At 40.4% G+C, this 21,778-nt stretch overlaps 1 protein-coding gene across 1 annotated transcript in view; it reads right to left on the bottom strand.

Moving 5' to 3' along the window:
• LOC135316038 (protein spinster homolog 3-like) overlaps positions 1-21,778 on the bottom strand; it is a 48,032-nt gene that overhangs the window by 24,852 nt on the left and 1,402 nt on the right. Inside the window, exons 2-8 of the mRNA XM_064467597.1 lie at positions 15,203-15,300; positions 12,357-12,514; positions 6,138-6,580; positions 2,346-2,411; positions 1,761-1,897; positions 1,077-1,228; positions 118-184 (exon numbers count right to left, since the gene is read on the bottom strand). Of these exons, the coding sequence (XP_064323667.1) occupies positions 118-184; positions 1,077-1,228; positions 1,761-1,897; positions 2,346-2,411; positions 6,138-6,345 (630 nt within the window). The 5' untranslated portion in view covers positions 6,346-6,580; positions 12,357-12,514; positions 15,203-15,300. The remainder of the gene's footprint in view (positions 1-117; positions 185-1,076; positions 1,229-1,760; positions 1,898-2,345; positions 2,412-6,137; positions 6,581-12,356; positions 12,515-15,202; positions 15,301-21,778) is intronic.

Here is a 21,778-nt window from a genome sequence, read left to right as displayed (position 1 = left end):
AAGTCCTTCCACTGCTCTCCTCTTTTAACACAATGAACATAAGTAATCCAAACCCCAGTGATGATTCTGATTTTACAGTGAATGGCTCAGCCCCATGAGTGAAAGTGAATAACTCACCCTGAATGCCCAGTGCCAGTCACCTGTGACATCTGCCATGCCGGCTGCTAGGACGTAACCAAGACCACTGTAAGCAACAGAAAGGAATAATCAGAAGGCACCAATGAATTCTTGCTGGCTGAAATGACATGTCTTGCCAGCTAAGGAGAGGACAGAGAAGTATTCTGTTACGGTTTTCAAACCACATAAACAGAAACAACCCTCGCAGTCTATGCTAGTCTACTTGCCAGCCAGTATTAAAAACAGAGCCTAACCTCCTCTGAGCAGGCGTGAGATGGTGGCAATCATGTCACAGATTCCCCTTGGAATTCATATGCAGAATGACACTGCAAACCCAGACCAGACAGCCCATAAAGCAGTTTATTGTTTACTCTTTTCTATGCTAGCCACATGAATTAAGCACTGCAAGAATTCCTTTAGTTTTAATCTGCCTTCTGGGCTTGGCCTTGACTGCCTGCTCTAATAAAGAGTATGCCTCCAACCACTTAAAAAGTCCTTCTCCACCTCTTCTTCAGACACAATGTCAATTAACTAAAAGAGTAGAGGGAAGTGCCAGTTCTTCCTTGGGAGACATTTAATGGAGGGTTCTTGAAAAATTTGTCAAGTAAACAAATATCTGAAAGCTTTTGTCTTCCAAAACCCCGAAATAAATTACCTACGTCCATGCACATATTTCTTTTAGAATTTATTCGATATTTTATTCAAAGCCTAACAGTTTTCAGAGTTTAGATTCTCCCTAAAAAATGCTGTGGGGAAAAAGCAAAGTTTTCTTCAAGGTAAATACAGAAATAAGCCTAACCAGCCCTATTTGAACCTGCTAAGCAAGTGACAAATTGTTTTGCAAGAGCCAATGCAGATAAACATCAAAATATGTCTAATCAAGGGTAGGGTATATTGAACTGCAGGCACGGTCAGACAGAATTGCAAAAGGCGGGTCAGTTACTAGCAAGAAAACCAACCTTCCCACTGGAATGAAGATATAGAAGATAGATAACATTGTGGTCCTTTTTCCTTCCTCAAACAGGTCTGCAATGATGGTAGGTGCTACTGTGGAATAACTGGCCGTGCCAATGCCAACTAGTCCCCGTGAAAGAAAGAATATCCAGCAATACTGCAGGCAAAAGACATATTACAGTCCAAAAAATCCCACACAAGAAAGAAAACTTACTATTAAAGAGGTGCATTTTAGTGGATCAAATGCACCAGAGGAAATAAGAATTCAGCTGCCTTTTGCATAGGTCTGTATTCCCTCCACTCACACCTGCTTCCCTTGCATTCCACTGCTGAGCCTTCTACTTTCTGCACAGTAGTGACTTCTCAGAGTGACACCCAGAGGGAATTACAGGATAGGGTCCATAGACCACAAGCTTGCTGAGCAAGCTGCTACACCCTAGGGTCGTAATCAACAAACATTCAGGACAAAAGTAAGATCCCATCAATTGCAACAGTAATGTGTGGGTTCTCCGTTGCCTAGGCTGGACTCCACCATCCCATAAAGCATTCCTGTACAAAGTCCATTTACTCCAGGCTTGGGGAGTGAGTGCTCACTGATAGCTTTTCCAAATGGGATCAGAGGACTCTTATCAACTCCTGCAAGACGTATGCAGATTATTTTCATAGTACCCTCTAAAAAAGCAACATACCAATTCACTGATGAATGAACTGCCTAATGTTACACCAGACCAGAAGAAAATACCAGCTCCAAGGATGATTTTCCTATTGTACCGGTCACCAAGGTATCCAAAGATGGGGGCAGCCAGCATGTAACACAAGATGAAGACTGGAAATGCAAGAAGCAGCAAAGACAATATTGGTCAAATTATTTTTATCGCACACACTCATCCTTCAGACAAACTCAGGTTATTTTTTAGGGCAGAAGTTAAAGGAAGGCTGAGTTTGTAGAACTAGTAGGTAGACTGATATTTAGAAAAAGGTAAATGGAGATTCAAAAAAACCTGTACGAAAATAAAACGTGTGAATTCCTCAAGTTCTGTATTTCTTGAGAAATTCCTTCATCTTTTGTGATTCACATATTGAAGGACTCAACTACACTCTTCCCTGAACCAAAGACTTTTAGTTTTGCGTCACAGTCAGCCTGCCCACAAGTGGAAGCGAGCAATACCACATGAGTAGGAACTAGAAGAAATAAGTAACTAGACTGTGTTTTAGGAACAGACCACATAGATGCAAGGCAAAGTAAACTATCTGAACTGAAGAGATTTTATTACCTGTTTGCAGTAGGCCTGTATCCCCATCGTTAAGCTTGAAGTATTTCTGTATATCTAACAGGATCCCTGCAACAGAGTCAAACACTGAATGACAGCAAAGTACCCTGCTCATTCCTTGTGATTCTATTCATTTGCCAACTCAAAGATTTCTTTCAAGAACAGGGTTTTCCAGAACTGCAGCACATTGAGCCTGCTAGTTTACATGTAAACCATTACTCTACCACAAGCACAGATACAAAGAGAATTAAAAGTTCTTATCACTAGAGATAAAATTCATAATCTTCCACTATACAGGTCTTAGGAGAGTCATTTTACCCACTATTTCAATGACAACTGTTCTGTTTCTTTTGCACGGTTAGTATGTGAGCACATAAATAGTTTACAGTTCAAAGTTTAACGGACACAATGTGGAACAAAACAGCGGCAAAGTTTTGCAGCCAGGAGATTGCTATCTTCATACAGCTAATCCTAAAATTTTCTTAATGACCTTAACATGTTAAGATGAGCTGAAATTCTTTCTGTTAAGAATAACTGTTAATATTTTCAGTATATACAGATTTCAAATGAGTGGATGTTGGATTTTTCAGGATGCAAATGTCTAGTCCTCAATAGCCAATGGTGGCTAAATCAGCCCATAGCCATGCTACTGTAATTCAGATCATGGTTCCAATCATGCAATCCTGTTCATATTTCCATGATAATCTTGCAGAGATCATATGAGATAGAGATAACTGCGGATTTACAAATTAACATTTTTCATGGTGACAATGACAAACTTCACCAAAAGTGATCACTTCTATTTGTGATAAATGGCTGACAGAAATTCCATCTCGATTTCTAACCATTCAATAGCTGTGGAAAAAGGTTAGAAGGTTTGTCAAAAATTATGAATAAAGTCACACAAGCAACAAACTGAGGGAAGATCCATGGATCTGGCACCTCAGGGATGCATGAATACTTCTGAGACAAAAATCATTTTCATCTCTACATCGTGCCAGGGCTGCAGATCTACCATCTCACCTATCTTGCATTTCTGCATTATACTCCTGGAAAAAAAAATAAAACTAGCAGAAGATACTACTTTGAATAAGCATACCTTTACTCTGATGTTGAAAGATACCAATTAAAAAAAAGAAATTTCTTCTCGTGCAGCTTTAGTTTTGCCAAAATAGCCAAAATCAAAACATTATTAAGATGATGAAGCCACTGCTTAAGAAAACAAGTTCTGTGTAAATTGTCTGCTACGTTCACAGAAGCTGATCTGCAGCACAACAGAGCTCAGGGTGCGGTTAGCCAGAGGCACCTATTCTGCTCCTACAGTGTATTTTACATGTTATGCCATGTACTATGCTCCTGCAGCCACTTAAAAGCATTCTTGAGCCAGCTAGTTTAAGGCTAAATCCATGCTCTCCCACAGTCCTTGTGGCTGCAGCATGAGCAGTCTCCTCACTATTTACTGATGTGTCTTGAAGTCAGTGTAGATCAAGGTCTAGCCTAACAGCAGCACCGGAGGTTTTATAGCTGCTTCTCAATGACTCTTGAACATATTCTGCATTTAGGGTTTTCCTAATGGTCTCAGAAGTTTAAGTCAAGTGACTTCATTCAGACATTTTGCATCATTAAAACTGGACAATCAACTCTATCTAGTTTTTCTGGTAGCTGATTGTCAATACACAGAAATACTGTATTACAGGAGCTTCGGTTCTGGACTAATAGAGTATTTAGAACAAATCACTAACAAAAAAGCTAACAAAAGTCTTGAACTGACCCACAACTTCATCTCAAACTAACTTTCACACTGAGCACCACTAAAACGGTATTGCCTCCACATAACTGAAATAACTGGCCTGACCAGGTATTGGCAAATTACAAAGCATCGATCTGAGCGGCTTGGAACAGGGTAACAGATCAGAGGGGGGAAAAGTCTGCCTGATCACCATTTTTAACAAAATGAAGACTCAGTTCTAGCAGACAATTAAGTGGAAGAGCTTGTTCTTCTCTGTGTGAAGATTGATGCAAACTCTGTCAAAGCCTGTGAGCCAAACTGCCCGGAAACCACAACTTCGTAACTGCCACCAGCTTACTTTTAAACAAACACTCAAGCCTTTCCTTCTCCACTTTCCTGTAAATTATATTTAACAATATGCTCATACATATGGACAAACTCAAAAGTGCTGATGCAAGAACTCGGTAAGGCAGCTGAGTTCGAGCAGATGGACAGTAACTTGCTGTGGTATAAACTGCAATTTACAGATTTCATCTATGGCCCACGAGGTCATAGAGTTAACTAAAAAGTGTTTAGTCATATATTGTAATTAAAGTAGGTGTTTGGCATTTCAAAGGCCTGGACACTATCCCCACCTCTGCTCTCAATTCTTGTATGTCCCTCACTCAAGAGACAGAGCGTGTTAAGAAGTAGGGAAGCCTCACTTCCCAGGCTTTCTTGAAAATTTTAAGCTCTTAGCATGCCCTGGAGCCAAAGAATAGTTCAAAGCCTGGAACAGGCCAAATGATGGCTTGCACTTAATACTTCCGAGTGCAGACCCTCCTGGCACCCCAGTTCTTGCTCAAAGACATTTTCATCCCCCCCCGTCCCCTGCCCTTCTCCAGGGAAAGTTACTTGACAATAGAACTCATAGACTGAAGTTTTTCACCAACAGTCTTGCAGTATCATTCAGCATGCATTCCTACTTGTTTCCTTCCCTCTTATATGTGTGGTTAAGAAGTATGCAAAAGAAAAAAGCTTATACTTCTAAACCCACTAGCCTCGCAATTTTTAAAGATACTGGCTGAACGTCTTAAATTTCTGAATGGTCTAAGTAATAAAAATAATTAGTTTGTGTGCTGTCACTAGCTATTAATTCCAAATTTAACAATCCATCCTTTTGGTTTTTTCAAGGATTTAAAATATTCGTGATTTCCAGGTCACTCAGAAGTAAAATATAGCAAGCTCACAACAAGTGTTTCCTCCTAATCTATAAATCAGATCCCTTGCAAGTGTCGTAGATGCTTAGCAGCAATGCTAAACAGAAGAATTTACACAGACCACAGTTTACATGGGAGGAAAAGACATAGACTTCCCACCAACTTACCAGAAGCAATGCTTTGCTGTTCATGGTTAGGTTAAAAAAAATAATAATCACATTTTGGAAGAAGGATATTATTTATTAGAAAACAAACTGTAAATTTGGTAGGTGATGCTTAAGGAAGTGGGTCTTGTCTTTACACCATCATGTTACACATTTCGTTACAGAAATCACACAGTTTCCAGCTGAGCATGAGGAAGTTAAGCCTCCCCTAAACAAACTTGCACTAAGATAACATAATTTTTGTGCTTTTAATGGAGGAAATGGCATCACTGTGCTTCAGATAAAGGAATGCCACATCTAATCTACTAGATCCAAAGAAGGCCTGATAAGCTGCTGTATAAAATAAAGGGAAGCTTCTTACTCAAATTTTTGTGTAATCCAGACACAACTTGACTAGTTGCTCTGTATGCTGAAGTCTGCTTATAAGAGACTTAGATGTAAAAATAGAAATCTTAAGCATTTAACAGATGTGATTTTATTAGCATTTTACTAACAATAACTAATACATCATTTATTGGTCTTTCAGGATTTATAATTGGAAGTTTCATTCAGAATATGACCAAGAGGCTAAAGCAGATAAGTGAGAAAGACTAAAAAGACATAAAGCATCTCCTTACTTTAAAATAATTTGTAACTACAGAGCAAGTAGAGCTGTAGAGAACTTAAATTTCTTTTTCCTTAGAAGGATAAAATAGTCTCTCACCTGGTACAATGAACCAATCCATGAAATTTATTAAATTCACATAGCACAGCACAGCAACTGTCAGGTAATCTCTCTTTGCTGGACCGCTCCTTGACACAGACACAAATGGACCTTGTCTCACACGTGTTGCAGTCGCTCCGTAATTCTGCTCCCTGGGAGGCGGCTGGGACTGCAGGCCTATGTTTTCATGTGCCCCATGGTTTTGCATATTTCCCAGTGCAGAAAGTCACCACAGATTATGAAGTGTTTCCTCAGTGCCCAAGCTACAAGTCAATTTTTGTGTTCGGACTATGAGGAACTTCAATCACTACGGTCATTTCCGGCAATGAAGCCCAACCACTAGAAACTGAAATTAAATGTTCCTTGCAGTAGGAAGAACTTTGCAAAAAAAGAAGCTGCAGTCCTGTGTTTTTGCAAAAAGCAAAAGTGCTGAAGTGCTATACCTTGAAGACAAAGAAAAGTAAATGTAAACAAAAGCAAAATAATCCATTGTGCATCCAAGAAATAAAAGTGCACAACTTTGCAATGATCTCACAGAAATTGCATATACAAAAGTAATAATAATCTTTGCTAAGGCCTCAGTGAGTTGCCAGAGCTAAAAATAACCTTTCTAGAGGAGAGAGTGAAAGAAAAAAAAAAAAGCTGCTTGTTTGCTAGACCAGGGACCTACCCCTGACTTGAGCCCTCCTTTACCACCCACTTCTTGGGCAGCTCTGGACATTTGCTTTCTCTTCACTTTAGATCTTTACTCCTGACACACACGTACACGCACACCTGCACACACACACGCCCACAAGCTTTAAAACAGGGCTGCCTAGCCTGGTCCCTGCCCCCTCACCAGTCACTTCCCCCCGTTTCTGCCCGTCCGCTTTGAACAGGCCAGATCTACCCCTAGAACAAAATCCTTTCCAATAAGGTTCTGAGTTTTCAGGTCAAACCAATTTAAGCAGAAGGCTCGTACTCCAGACGGCTCACTGCTCTGGGGGGGCTTCAGAGCGGGAATACCAGCCAACCAAGCAAACCAAACCAAAAACCATACCAGAATGCTAGCGTAAGCAGAGAAAGGGAGATGGAAATAAAAACACTGTTCTTCACCCCTGCTGGAACTGTTCTGTGGACATTCCACAGTTCTGAATTGTGCAACGGGATTTCTTCCCCTTTCTCCCCCAAAAAGGGGTCAGAAAGTGGAAGAAAGGAGGACACAGAAAGGCATTTTTGAGATACCTTTCTTCCCTGTCTTTCTTCCGGCCACTCATATTTGCAAAAGTATTCTTAATTAATTCTTCCAGCATCAGTTTTCCTCTTATATTAATTATTTTTTAGACACGTAACAAGTCACATCTGTTTTGAGCCATTTTGTGGATTACCAACTTCAGAAAGTAATTTATTTTTTGCACCCTGCTTGGAAAGTTTAAAGTTAAAATTAACAGTGAACTGTGAGAGTTTGAGAGTGAGGCAGGTAACTGGAATGAGTACTGATCACACTTTATTTAGACTCTTGGCCAGTTTGTAAAATCCTTACTTCTTTACTTTTGCGTGCTCAACACTGTAGTATTTCATTGTATCTTCATTTCATGAAGATCTAGCTCTTCGTGTACCAGAAGGCATGTTTAATTTAATCATGGGTAAGTATATATTAATTTTTTTTTAAGAGCAGTCTTTTTTTTTTTTTGGTAACTTCTTAGCTCTCAAATTCCTAAGGGAGGATTTAGGTCTAGATTATGGGCAACTCTCCCTACCCCTGCTCAAGGGAGCTCCACGTAAATCACCTTGTGTGTGAAAACATTTCAGAGTGTGTCAACTATCAGGAAGCAAATTTTGCTCTCTGTCCAATATTAGCACTACTACCTTTTTCTTTACTATAGACTATAGAACCTTTACTGAGTAAATGTCGTATCATCTCTATATCCCACTGCTTTACGAAACCGACGAAGACAAGAGTGGACTATAATTGGGAGCAATAAAGAATCGGTGCAATTTTGTAGAGATTAAAAACTTTAGCTACATCCACAACCGTAGATAAAAAAAAACTGAAAAAAACCCATTAAAATTACTTTCAAGGAGCTGGAGGAGGAGGCGGAGGAGGAGGGGGAGAAGGGGGAGGAGGCGGCGGCAGCTCCCCTCCGGCTCCCGGAGCGCCGCGCCGCGCCGCTGGGTGGCGCTCGAGCAGCGGCCCGGCAGCCCCGCGCGCCGCCGCGCGCCGCCGCGGTGCAGCACCCCTCGCGCGGCGCGCCCCGCCCCCGGCGCAGGCCGCTCTGCGCCTGGGCGCCCCGTGCGGTGGAGGAGGGCACGGCCCGCGGCGGGCCGGAGCAGCGCCTCAGCGGCGTGTTGGAGGCTCGGAGCGGCGAGCCTTAGCTGCTCGCAGCGCGGCGGGACGTTAGCAACAGGAAGTGAAACAGTCCACGTTGGGCCTTTTTTTTTTTTTTTTTGGTTGCATCTTTGTTCTCCTCACAAGCAAGGCAGCAGTGGATCTGGGCTCTATATCCTTCAGTACGAATATTTTCCGTATGTGATGCCCAGCCACATCTCAAACCTTGTAAGGAAGGCCCCACAGGGCAGCTCGTCAGGATTGAACCCTCACTCAGGATAGCTTAAACGTCCTCTGGGTTTCTGGGGCACATCCTATATTGCTTTCAACTCCTGACATCGACTGCTGGACTTGATGTTTATAGGCAGTTAAAAGCAGGTTTTTAACTAATACTGTTACAGGAAGAACTCGGTTCTGCTTTCCTAAAATGGAATTTCCAAATTCCACATTTTCCAAGACAGTTTAACAGACACCTGACAGTTTTCCAGAGTCAGTTTAAACAGAAAAATGTTCCTCATAAACACCAAACCACCAGTTCTAAACTCTCCCTAAACTTTTGATTCCCCTCTTGCCCTTCATTAAAGCTTCCAGACATCACTTCCACTTTATGCTTTTAGATGCAGTGCTAGCTGGCCATTTTTCTGTCTGCAGCATCAAACTCGTGAGCCAGGTTGTCATCGTCTTGCGGGACCCCAACACCGAGCATACCGCAACCCTGCCGCCGTTACTGGTACGGACATCACCCGCCCTTTCCTCAGTGTCACAAGCCATAACCTTCCACCCACTCTCTTTCTCACTGCTGGGTACAAGTCTGCAGTCGCTTCTAAAAGGCCCGCTGTGTCTCAGCCTTACTCTGCCGGCTTTCATAGACATCCCTCCTCGATGGCTCTCCTGCCGTTAACTGCCTACTTGTCCTTCTCTCCCATCATGATTTTCATGTTCATGCAGACAACGGCATGCCAAAAAATTCCTGCAAAACTTTGTCACAACCCACTTTTGCTGCGTGGGCTGCAGAACGCCATGATACAACACAACACAAGTCAACTTTTGTTAGCCAAGAGTACAGCTCTTCCCCCCCCCCCCCATATTTGTTCACTTCTGTCAGTCGGGACATGGACTGGCTGGCTTGGAACAAAGTGCAGTGTTTGCCCCCACAGCTTACACCGGGGTGCCAGGTGCCCATGCAATGTGAAAAGTAGCTTTTTATCCCTGTCATAGTCCCCTTCACCAGCTCTGTTCTCTTGATGGCTCATTTAAGCATGAGATCTCATAGCTGTGTCATGCAAGAAGTCACCAGCCGTTAAATACTTCTACGGTAGCAGCAAGTCAGAACCTGTTTACTCCAGGCATTTGGCATGAGTCCACACACAGCAACATATTTTCTTACACTGTTCTGAATATGGATGTGGTACCAAAAGTCATTTTGACGGCTGAAACGGACAAATGCAACTGAGTTCCCAGATGAACATGCACATTTGGTGGTAGCTAGGACGGGTTGGCTGATACTCAGCAGGCCAAGCCATGGGAGTTTTGCATGCTTAGGAAGCTGGCTTGTCTCAACTAGAGCGTTCAAACAGGTTCTCCTTGGCTATTATTAATCTAGAGCGTCCTGTCTGTCCAGGCACCCCTCAGCATCTGGGCAGCAGTCCTGTTGGGTCCTCACTCTGTGCTCCAGCCGAGAGACGGAGGAACTACCCTTACTTGGCCACAACCCTACCCTGTGCTGGCATTTTTATTAGCAAGAAACACGCCAGTGCTGTGGGTAGGAGGAAGCTAATGAAGAGGTGCCTTGTGCGCTCCAAGGCAGGGCTACGTCAGCCCACTGAGACTCGTGGAAGCAGCATGCGTACCAGCCGCTGGTGTACTCCTGTCAGTTTAACTAAATGCAGGTGAGATGCTGCCAGCCAACGTGTCATGCCTGCGATCCGAGAGGACTGTTTACAGGCAACTGATGTGAGAGCTTCCAGTTTTCCCTGAAAGGATGTCCAAGTATTTACTGCAAAATGCCTTTGAATGTATTTCTTTATCCAAATATCCTTTAATGGTGGATGCTGCCACATCCATGAACAGCTCTGAAGGTTTTGCCAGAGCTTTCCCAGAAAGCTACATCAGAAGGGGCATTAATATTGAACCAAGATGTCAGAAAGATAAAAATTGAAAAATATTTCATTATCCCGATTAACTCAAAACCATTTCTGTACGTGTAACAAAAAGAAGCTTATTAAGCCACCGAATAGCAAACAGCAACGAAGTCTATAAAAGAATTGAATATGGAAATAATATTCATTGCTGACTAGATCTACCAATACTGATTTTAGGAAGAAAGAAATAAGCTGCTTTTGGTATTTTGCTTCTCTCATGCATCACCCAGACACAGCACATAAAGTAGCCAAAAGAAAATACGTGCTTGCTTGTATTTGCAAGCATATATGGGAAGGGTCTGCATTTTGAGATGTACATATTTTAAGCCTATTGTGATGGAAGCAAATTCATAAATCATGAGATTCTGCAAATAATTGAAATATAGATTTCTGCAAGACTAGTAATTTTAGTGTCTGACAAGGTCAGAAAAAATGAAAGTCAACATAATTCTGGTATGCAGACAGCTTAATAAATACATGCCTGGACCCTCCTGAAACATTCCACTCCAAGGAGATTCAAAGACAACGATAATGACTACAAAAGAGCTGCAGAGTGACAGAGATTTAGGTAAGAGGCTGTGGGTTTTTTAAGGTTTGCCACTGTGGTCTCTATTTGAACCAAGGCTGCACAATAAATCACTTCTGGCTTTGAACCCAGTCTGCCATGATAAAACATAACAACAAGCTTGGACCTGGACATTAGTATCTGGGTTGCATGTCTGGAGGGATGGCAGTTTGACCTACAGTTTAAACCAGACTGTGACCGACCTGACACGAGAGCAAGCTAACCAAGTAATGTAATCATGCGTAAAATTCAGCGTGATTTTCAGTTTCAGGTATATTATAGCATCAGTAGTTTATCCTATTCTTGTAAAAGACCATATTGCAAAACTCCAGGGATGACTCATCTGCTAACGGGTATATTTTTCTTGCACTTCTGTCCTCCGGACTGATGCACATTTGCCAAATTGTTATTCCCTTGGAATATAGCCTATACTAGCCGGAAGGGAGGGAATCTGAGTGCTCTCCTTTGATGGAAGTTTGAGAAATGCTGCACCTGTAGTTTGTTGAATCTTATTGCTTGTGGCCACATTTAGTCAAGATTGACATGCAGGTAGCAACTGCTACTGACTTAAGAATGATCAAGACTAGATTGCCAACAGTTTCTCTTCAGACCTTTGCAGGCAGAACTAACAGTATGAGCCGTTACTTGCTTCACGTGTCTTTTGCCTTTGCATGCATCTTGTGGAACAAATATGTAGTAAGGGACTGAGCCATCCAGACTAACCATCTCTATGAGCCCCGTACACTTTGAGAAGTCTTCTGTTACCAAAAAACTTCAAGAAAACTAGCTGGACCACCTGTTTCACTATACACTTAATTGGAAAATATCTGCTTGGAAGATTCTTGTTCTGTGAGTTTCAATAAATTCTGCATTTTTACTTAACCACATCCTTTTTAGCTCCTCTGCCTGAATTTCCTTTTAAAATGCCTTCTTTCTCATTGCCTGGGTACTAGCACAAAACACCGTGCAGACCCAGCGTAAGCGTAGTTTAGCCTTGTGACAGCAGCAAATAAAATTTACACACTCTACATTATAAAATCCTCTTTTTTCATTATTACTGACAAATAAGCAATATATAACTTTAAACTTTCTGGAATGCAGGTCATGGTTTTGGTTGCACAGGGAGGCTAGTTCAGACTCTTCTCCCACACCTTTTCAATAGGTAACAAACTGCAACTTTATGAAAAATTTCTTGGGGTGCTTACCTAAATAACTCATTTCACAGTTAACATTCTTCTCTGTTGTATCCATATAATTCTGCCTCAAAAGGTATAGCAGAAGAAATTACAGCTGTAGCTCATAATCACAGAGCAGTAAAAGATTAAGAGACTCCAATTCTATTAACTTGTTCCCTCCTTCTTCTCTGGAAAAAAAAATAAAGATAACATAAAGAAAAAAACCTTTGCAAGTGAGAACATTTTGCATTAACATCAGACAAAGGAGGAAGCTGCACATCACTGGAACAGAGCTTCCTCTTCTAGCTGAGATTTATTCAAGCACAGAACAGCTCATGGAGGTCAAGAGAAGTGGGGCATTATCGTTACTATGCACCAATGATACTATTCTACTAACCAATTTACCTGCTTTCGCCTTTACCATTTTTGTTAGTTCAAGCTCACTTCTACTGGTGCACCTGCTAGCTGGATTTCTTGCATGTTAGGACTCTGGATGCTTCTGCCACAGTTACAGCAGAGAAGGGCTGTGAAATCTGCATGGATTCAGGAAGAAAACAGTGGAATTAAATGCCTGTTTAACCTATGTTTTGGCCTTTCTACCACAGTGAAACATTCATCCCTAGAAGAACCATTCATTGACGACTGCAGTCTTTACTTTTATACACCAGAGCCCTCTTAATTAAGAAGACAGCGTAACAGATAAGGCGCCATTTATTATGAGTAATAACAAACAGACAAGCATCGACAGAACAAAAATGGGGGCCTTTCCCTATGAGGCCTTTTTTCTTCCTAGCCTTGCTACCTCCAGACTGAAAGAGAAGACTATTCTGCAAGTGACCACAGTATTTAATCACTACAGAGAATGTTAAGGTTAGGGTTAACTAAAAACTTGAATAAACATAGATTTAAATTAAGGATAGTCCGCTTTAGTATTGAGAATGTCTTTACTTCCCAGAAGAGTGTCCTGCACAAACAAAATTTACTGTCACTCTCAATGCTTCCAGTGAGGTGAGTGCAAGCTGTATTCACCCTTTTGGTAAGGATAAGTACATGAGCCCCCTATAGCCATGCATAAATATTAGCACAGGGAAACAAATTCTGCCAGCAACAAGAGAAAACTTTTGTTGTTTCAAAGCTCTTAGTTATACTAACCCCAGGATGCTGATGTTTATGACAGTTATTGTGCAAATATTTCGAAGTACTTAAAGTTATGAAGCAACTTAGTTAGGAAATTGGGATTAAAATATAGCTATACTGTCACTGATAGGTACCCAGCTTAGGCAGAGGGTAGCTTCCACTCCAACAAGAGAAAAAATGCAGGAAGTGGCCAGAGTCACTCTTTTCCTGGGCATCTTCTGTTTGATTTTAATCAGCTAGTGATAAAGAAGTCTGTAAAAACCTTGGCCAGTGAAACGCCTACTTTTAATGAAACAAAACCAAAAAATCCATAAACATGGGGAAAAAAAATGTCAAGTGTGGGAAGAATAGTCTATCAGTTATATTGGTAACCTGGGAGATGAAGAGTTGGGAAGAATCCCTGCTCTGCTACCAATTTCCTTTGCTAAAGCAAAGGGACCTGAAGTCCCTACCTGTAAAGCAAATGGTACCATCGATTATGACAAGGGAGAAAGAAAACAATAAACATTTGAACTTTGAAACACAGTTCTACTTACCATCTGATTTTTGTTAATGCACAAGATGGTTTCAGGCTTCATACAATATTCTTTACAAAATTTGCCACCACAGTAATAAAACCACACTATGTGGTTATACATATATATAGTTATTAACTACTTAGCTAAATACTAAACTAAAAAGTAGATATGTTCATCTTACACTTCTATCTTTTCATTCCATTCATAATCTCCTTCCAACCACTCATTATACTACCACTAACTTTACCTGGTCTGAAGATGGTCTCAGAAGGTCTTACATATAAAATTAAAAGGTGTATGAACAAAATATGGCCCTTCTTTCTTGCCTGGAATCATGCTGCCATTTGCACGCTTTACACACTTCTGATACAGCATAATCATACAGAATCTCAGGCTGCTAATACCAGCACTTTATTCTCATGGCTTTAGTAGCTGCTTTTGCTTAAGACAAGTTCAGCACAAGTTCAGCGAAAGAACTATTCTCTCTTTGCTCTTACGAGCCAGCAACCAGCAAAGTTCAAAGTAGCTTTTCAGATGCTTTTCATTAATGGTTGATATTCAGTTTTTTAATCATGTTCCCTTGTTACATAACACTGTTGTCTTAAGCTAAAAATAACACCTAGCAGAAAGCAATACCCACATAATGCTATGACACTTATCAATAAGAGCATTAATATCAACTTCAGCTGGTACATTTACTTGAAAAAACATGTTACAAGAATCTATAATTGTAAAACCCTAAGTTAAAAGAAGCTAAGAAGGACCTTTGTTTCAAAGTCTAGAACAGTTGCAGGAGTTTAACTAGCTTCATCAAAGTCATGGAAGAATTGCAGTCACTCGATTTTCTAAACTCTAAAAAAAATATTTTCTTTACCTCACAACAAGGCTTATGTCAATAAAATGTTTCCTGACTTAGTTCATTACGATGCTTCCTTAAGAAGGAGTTAAAAAGTACGGAGTAAGGACGGTGTAAATCAGCAAAGTGATTAATCTGTTCAAAAAAGCCAAATATAGCTCAAGCCTCGTGTTTTCACTGCCTCCATTCCCCCTCCCCACTTTTCTCCTCCTCTGAGAAGTTCCTAGTGTAGTCCTCACAGAAGAACAAACCAGTCATACACGGAAAGAAATTAGGATCAGAAAAATCTAGCACTGTAGCAAGATGGCAGCAAGAAGTTACCAGACCCCACAGGTCAGAGGCATTCATCCCTTTTGTCCACTCACCTGTTTCCAGCAACAGGCCTGCTTGGTGTTTCCTTGTCTGCTTCAAAGCCCAGTTTTAACCCGGGCTTCTGTAGAACTTAAATCCAATGCTAGAGTACCTGTGTATATTATAGAGAATTATGGTAGTATAATTTTCCAGTAGAGGCAAATATTGTATTATAAGAACACTACAGCCCCCAGATGTCTGTAGTTACACTGTCTTAACCTATTTTGCTTCCCATATGGGACTAAAATCTCATGTATTGTAAATCTGCATTCACATTAAGGGATTTGCCACTTGAAACATATCAATACAGGTTGTGTTGCTTATGCTCCTGCACAGCCCTTCTGCAGGTTACAATTACATCCATGGCTCTGTTAATCTCTATGGCAATTTGCTACGAAATACCTACCCATGAGGCATACATATTTTCTTCCTTTTTGTGCACTGCCCCAATTTCGTACTAGCAAAGGCCCTAGAACGCGTCACATACTAATATATCTCAAAGAACTTCAGGTTTACTGTTCTAGATTATTCCATGAAAAAATTAACTTTGTTGTAGAGTACTTTATACACCTCCTAACCAACATATCAGCCACCACTTGAGGGAACTGGTATCAACTATGATACATTTTGCAAAATGTGAGCAAGAGCAAAGAATTTACCAAATTAAAAGGCAAAACAATTTTTAAAGTGTCATTATTTTAAACTAAGTATGTCCACCCTTTTAAAAACAGCCCTATTTAAAATAAAATGTGAAATAAGGGCTGCCTACACTACAGTGAAGTCTCGATCCACTAAGTACAAAATATACAAGCAGTCCAGGCTTGCTGCAGAAATTTCAGAGAAAGTCAAAACACCAAACTGGTGGGTGTTACTGGGTAAGTGGCTAGAAATAGCATGTTGAGTGCTGAACCAGCTTTTTACAGCACTGGCTTCATCTGCAGGTGCAGAAAGAAAGTGAATTCTTCATTTCAGTGCGTTCAACAAGTTCATTTTGATCACTGTTTCATTCAGAGATGAGAACTAAACTGGGATTTGAAAAAGGATGCCAGATTGTTTTTCCCTTTTCCAAACTATGAGCAAAATCAAGATGCAGGCTGATTAGCTCTAACTTGTGGGAGGATAAGATCTGGTAGTATTAATATCTTGGAAGTTGGGGGAGCTAAAAACACATTTTCATCTCTCATTCGTGATTTCTTTGTGCATTTTAACTGAATCCAATCTAAGTGTAACTTCACAGAAATAATCAGTTAAAACCTCACGGCATCTAATAAACAAAAGATTTCAAACAGTACTTAACAAAGAAAGGTTTTTTATATGATTATGTGATTTATGTGATTTTGATTTTAAAACTCGGAAGTTTGAATAGATATATGTTAACATATCTTAAATCAATGACTACTCCTGTCCTTCTGACTGACAAAAAGTAATGTGGTGCCAAGCACAAGGAATCTGCTTTTATTTAAGAAAATAATTAAGAATTATAAATGTAAAATAAGATTAAAATAAATTATGTAAATTACAATTTCCTGCTTGCCATTTTAAACCACAAATCAATTATTTAAACATCTGGTTTCAGCCAACAATAGAAAAAGGAAGTAGTGAAAACAGCATTTCAACTTCTGGCATCAAATTTATATACAAACAACCATTCTTAAATACATGCCCTTGTTTTCTTCAAGTAAGAATACTGATTTTTTTTTTTTCCTTCCAGTAACACGCCAGCATTTCAGAAAAGGCAAATCAATTACTACCTGCCTCATATTTCACATTTGTTCCAAGGATTGAAAACTGACACAGCGGTGCATCTCATGACTGCTTTCCATCAGGTATATTAAACTGATTGTCAATTAGGTCAGGCTTTGCAGGTAGCAAAGCAAAAATTTCTCATACTCAGTTCTCTAGACATATGAGCTAGAAAATTGCAATTTGCATTTTAGTTTAGCCCTTCCCCTAACTATTTTGTCATTCAAGTCAGTCTTTCATCATTACCTTAATTTCTTCTGCTTTCGTTTGCTGTCTTTTTTTGGAAGTCAACTGTTTCTCACTAATAATGAGGGAAGAAATCAAATGTATTCTGAAGAAATTATGTTCATAACACCTCTCAGGTGGGCATTTTATCCTGACCTTGACATTAATGACTAGGCAAAGTCTCAGTTTCCCACCTGAGAATGCTAGCTGTTTAAGCAACAGTTTAGACTTATACAAACAAAGTTTAGAACAAGGTCATTCTGGTCTACCCAGGTCTTAAACAGCACCTTCCTGCCAAAAGTCTGAGTCAACACCACCACAAAAAATCCATAAGGATTTCCTGCAGTTCCAGAGACTGTTTTACCATAACCATTGCTGTCAAGATTGATTAATACCAGAAATTTTATCAAAAAGTCACACCAAAACACTTCATTTAAGTGTCACCCTTCAGTGGAAAACTTAGTCTACATCTACATATCTTCTCCCTGGCTCAAGCAATCATTTTCCACGCTTCATGCCACAACTGAAACCTTTATCAGTGACCTAGGTGGAATACTGCTGGATTTATTAAGGAATGACAAATAGACACATGGCAAGGTTTGAAGCCATTGTGGTTTCATGTATCAGGGAATGGAAGTCAGGACCAGCTCCTATTTCTGCCTCCAGTACAGGCTTGCTCTGGCATCTTGGGCAAGACATTTTAGCACCATGGACTGCCACACGTGTCCATCCTAACTATTTGGACTCTTACGGAAGAATGGAGATTCATACCTCTACAAGAGATCATCAGGGATTAGTGTTAACCCAGTGGGACTCTGATCTTAGTTGGAGAATCTAAACATTGCTACAAGTAAATATAAACATTTTCATCATACTCTGCACCGAGGTACGTTCTGAAGAGATGTGTTGTAGCAGCTGCAGCAATTCCTGCACCAGGTTTCTCTCTGTTTGCCATGCTACTGATTCACTGGTCCATTTTTTCCAGGAAACCCCCCTGCTTCACACACACTCCCACTTCCCAGTGAAACATGAGCCCAACATTTGAGTAACAGTTAAACTTTTGAACTTGTTATGTAGGAGTAGCCTGAACTTATGCAAAATACTTCTGGCCAGACTGATGTGTTCAGCCCAGGTTTAGTCCCCTGCTTTATTTATAGGTCATACCTAACTGGAGACAAAACAGCTTTTAGTCCTTGTTACACTCTTATTCAAGCCAGCAAGGAGCTGTGAATCAAAGACAAAATACAGTGAATCATCATCTCCTTTTCTCTCCAATTCTCTCTTAACAAGGAATTTACAGAGCATTTGCGGTATAATACACATATATGGTAGTAGCCATATATTACCTTTGCATACAACATATGAAGAAGTCATTTCAATTTTACTGCTCACAAGCAAACTCAGTCAAGGCTCATTCAGATTGAGACTCCTTAGAGCAAACTACTTATGTATCAGCGAATGCACAGCAAAAACAAGTGTAAGGGGGTAGACCAATACACCACCGCTCAGCAAACTGATACTTTTTCCTTATGACAATTTCAATCCCAAATATAAGCCCTTAAAAATCCTTAGCCTTTACTGTTAAGAAAATAACTTGCTTGCTAGATCTGAACTGCAAGAAACTCAAGCCTGCAAAGGTTATAATAGACATATAAATGGTCCCTGTTTGCCTAACAGGAACTTTTTTTAAGCCCCAAAACTGATACCTCACATTGCTACTGTTTAAAATGTCTCTTCACTGACTCCAGCAAGTAAAATTAGATGAACATTGCAGAACATGTTAGAGGGAGCTATGTCTATCTTAGCATCAGCTTTTTGTTTTTGCCAAGAAGCTGAAGTAGGGGAGCAGATGTTGCTAACAGTGTGAATCCAGCCGGAAGACTCTCTACCGAACAGAAACTATCTACTAGTGAAATCTGTGATTTGTGTCATGAATGAGGAATGGGGCGAGAAAGTCAAACAAAAGACATCATAGTCAAGCAAAGAAAGATGCTGAATGTGAAACCTTGAGCCTTTTTAAGGTGACAGAAAAACTTCCAGGATTTCCTATTCCAACCACAAGATGAACCATTATGACAATATACCCTTGCCAAGGGAAAAGATTAATGTAGTAAGGACCACAGCAAATGGCTGTGAGATCTTAACACTCATTACACAAGAAATGGCCTCAGGAAAGAGAAAGTAATCTGAATTCCTATTGCCCTTCCATTTAATGCAGAGATGGGAGAGACGGTTGCAGAGAGGCTGTGTGCCAGAGACAGTAAAACAAATTTAAGAAAACTATCTCTCCTCTCTTGAGGTCTTCTTCTGAAATGTACTGCATGTTGCCTCAGCAAACAGTCAGATAAGGTGTTTGTGCATAGGGAGTACAGAAACTAGATATTAACAGAACAGAAGATCACTTTATCTAGCCAGGGAAAGGCTTTTATCTCTTTTCAGATAGCTTGTTGTGTTTAAGGACAGGCAACATGAACTGAGCTAACAGAGCTCCCACTCTGCTGTGGCATGATGGCTTCATTTTGATGACAGGATTCCATGGACTCTTTATTGCTGTAAGGAAACACTAAACTAGTTTACATCTTGGTCACACAGCTGCCCTCACCAGCAGTAGCCACGTTCTAACATTTTGAAGCTGCACGCAAGCTGATTTGACAGAGCAAGGTTAGAGTACTTTTAAGTTGCCAATGCTTCCTATAATGAAACATGTATTAGTTTTATAAACTAGGATTGAATCTGCTGCCAGAATAAAGGAATCTGGGTCAGCTGTGCCAGCTTAAACTATATCCTTTTTCTCCCCTCCCATTGCCTCCTATGCTTCTCACATGGAAAATCATACACAAGGCATAGGAGACTGGAGGAAACTTCCCTTCTTAAGTAAGATCACTGCCAGCAAGTGACCTAATGCTGAACAATTCAGGATGATTTTGATTAATATAATGTAATAGAAATGGAGTTGTTTCATATAACCTTTCAGTCTTCAATGCTGCAGTTAGGTCCTCTATTAATAGAACTGTCAGAAATGTGTACTCATGCCTGAACTGACATCAGGTACAGAAAGTTGAGTGAGTGAATTTAGTGCTGGCTTAACTGACATTGTGAACAAAGCCTACCTTTTATTCCTGAAAGAGAAATACCATGCACAATAGTGTCACTTCCCATCAACACGCCTGAATTCCAATCTGGGTGACTGTCTCTTAGCATAAGTTTATGAAATGCTCTTGCACATGATAGCCTTCTATGTTTAAATGGATAGATTGTTTTTTAAGATTGAATGAACCTGACTAAAACAATATAAAATACAAATACAAAATACATTTAGGAATTAGAGTCAACCTACAAAGGAGAAAGACTTTCACAAAGACGTTCATTGGCTAAGAACAGCATTTCTGAGATGAATTTCAGTAACGGTAGCATACACTGTGGGATGTCTTGTATCATCCTAGTTTAATCATTGAAGAGGACACAGATTTAATCAGAACTGAAAGAGTATCTGGGAAAAGTATTGTGATTAATTGTACTAGCACAATAATGAAACTCTCGGTCTATACTAGGCCTTCCAAATTGCAGCATGGGAAATGACTTTAGCATTGGCAAGCAAAAACTTCTCTCTTATAGGCTAGTTCTCCTTCCTCCATTGCAACCCAAGTTTGGTGTTCACAAACAAAACAAGCCCCTTGTAGGATAAAAAATAGAGCGAGCTGTTTTTCTAAAGGATTTGAACCTTTTGGCAAAGCGATACAGAATAAATCTGTCTGTAGTAACTTCTTTCTACAATGGAGCAGTGAGTTTCCTACTTTCTGTTACTGGTTATAATGGTTCATCTGATTAGCCAGAAATTGCATTTATTTGAGAACTAAAATGTAAAGTCAGAGAATCCAATAGGGTGCTCAAAACTTATGGCAGAGGAGTAGAGCAGCCCATACCTTTTATTTTAGTCTCACACACCTGTTTATCACAGTATATTTTTCACAGTCAACATATGAATATACAGACAATTTGTATTTTTGTCAGTCCTTCCCTGGCCATTTATTTTATTCTTTGGGATAAACTACCTTAATTTTTAGCTCTTCCTCTCAGCAGTGCCTGACCCTCAGACTTGCTGTAGTCTTCCAAAAGCTCCTTTTCTGAAGGCTTTTGCTGGAGATCCAGAATCAAGCCTACGTCCTTCAGGGGTAAATGAATGCAGGAGAGCGCCGTTATGTCACAAGCACAAGAGGATGACTTAGGCCTTTTATACTTCTTTCTCTTTCCTGGGCACATCTTCAGCGCAGCAGCGCGCTCCCCCTCACACAAGCATCCCCATCACACCCACAGACAAAAATCTCCTACATTTTGCATCAATCCTGCATGAGCAACTTTCATCTAGCAGCTGCTAACTCTTTTTAGCCTGCTCTTTTTAGCTGCGCTTTTTAGCTCCTCCTCAAAAACTGGGTTGGGGAGATGGCTGCAGCCTAAGGACAAGCAGGGCTTTGAGGGACAAAACGCCCAGATAGCTTTTGTTACTTACTGCCCTGGATCTGAGAACAGTCCCATGGACTGGGGTAACTGAGGGAAGACGTGTCTCTCACAGGGAGCAAACAGCTGTCCCTTAGAAGCCCCTCAGCTCTCCGTGAGGTGCAAGC

This window comes from Phalacrocorax carbo, chromosome 17 (genome assembly GCF_963921805.1).
Source record: "Phalacrocorax carbo chromosome 17, bPhaCar2.1, whole genome shotgun sequence".
Lineage (NCBI taxonomy): Eukaryota > Metazoa > Chordata > Aves > Suliformes > Phalacrocoracidae > Phalacrocorax > Phalacrocorax carbo.
This window is presented reverse-complemented; position numbering and strand designations above follow the sequence as displayed.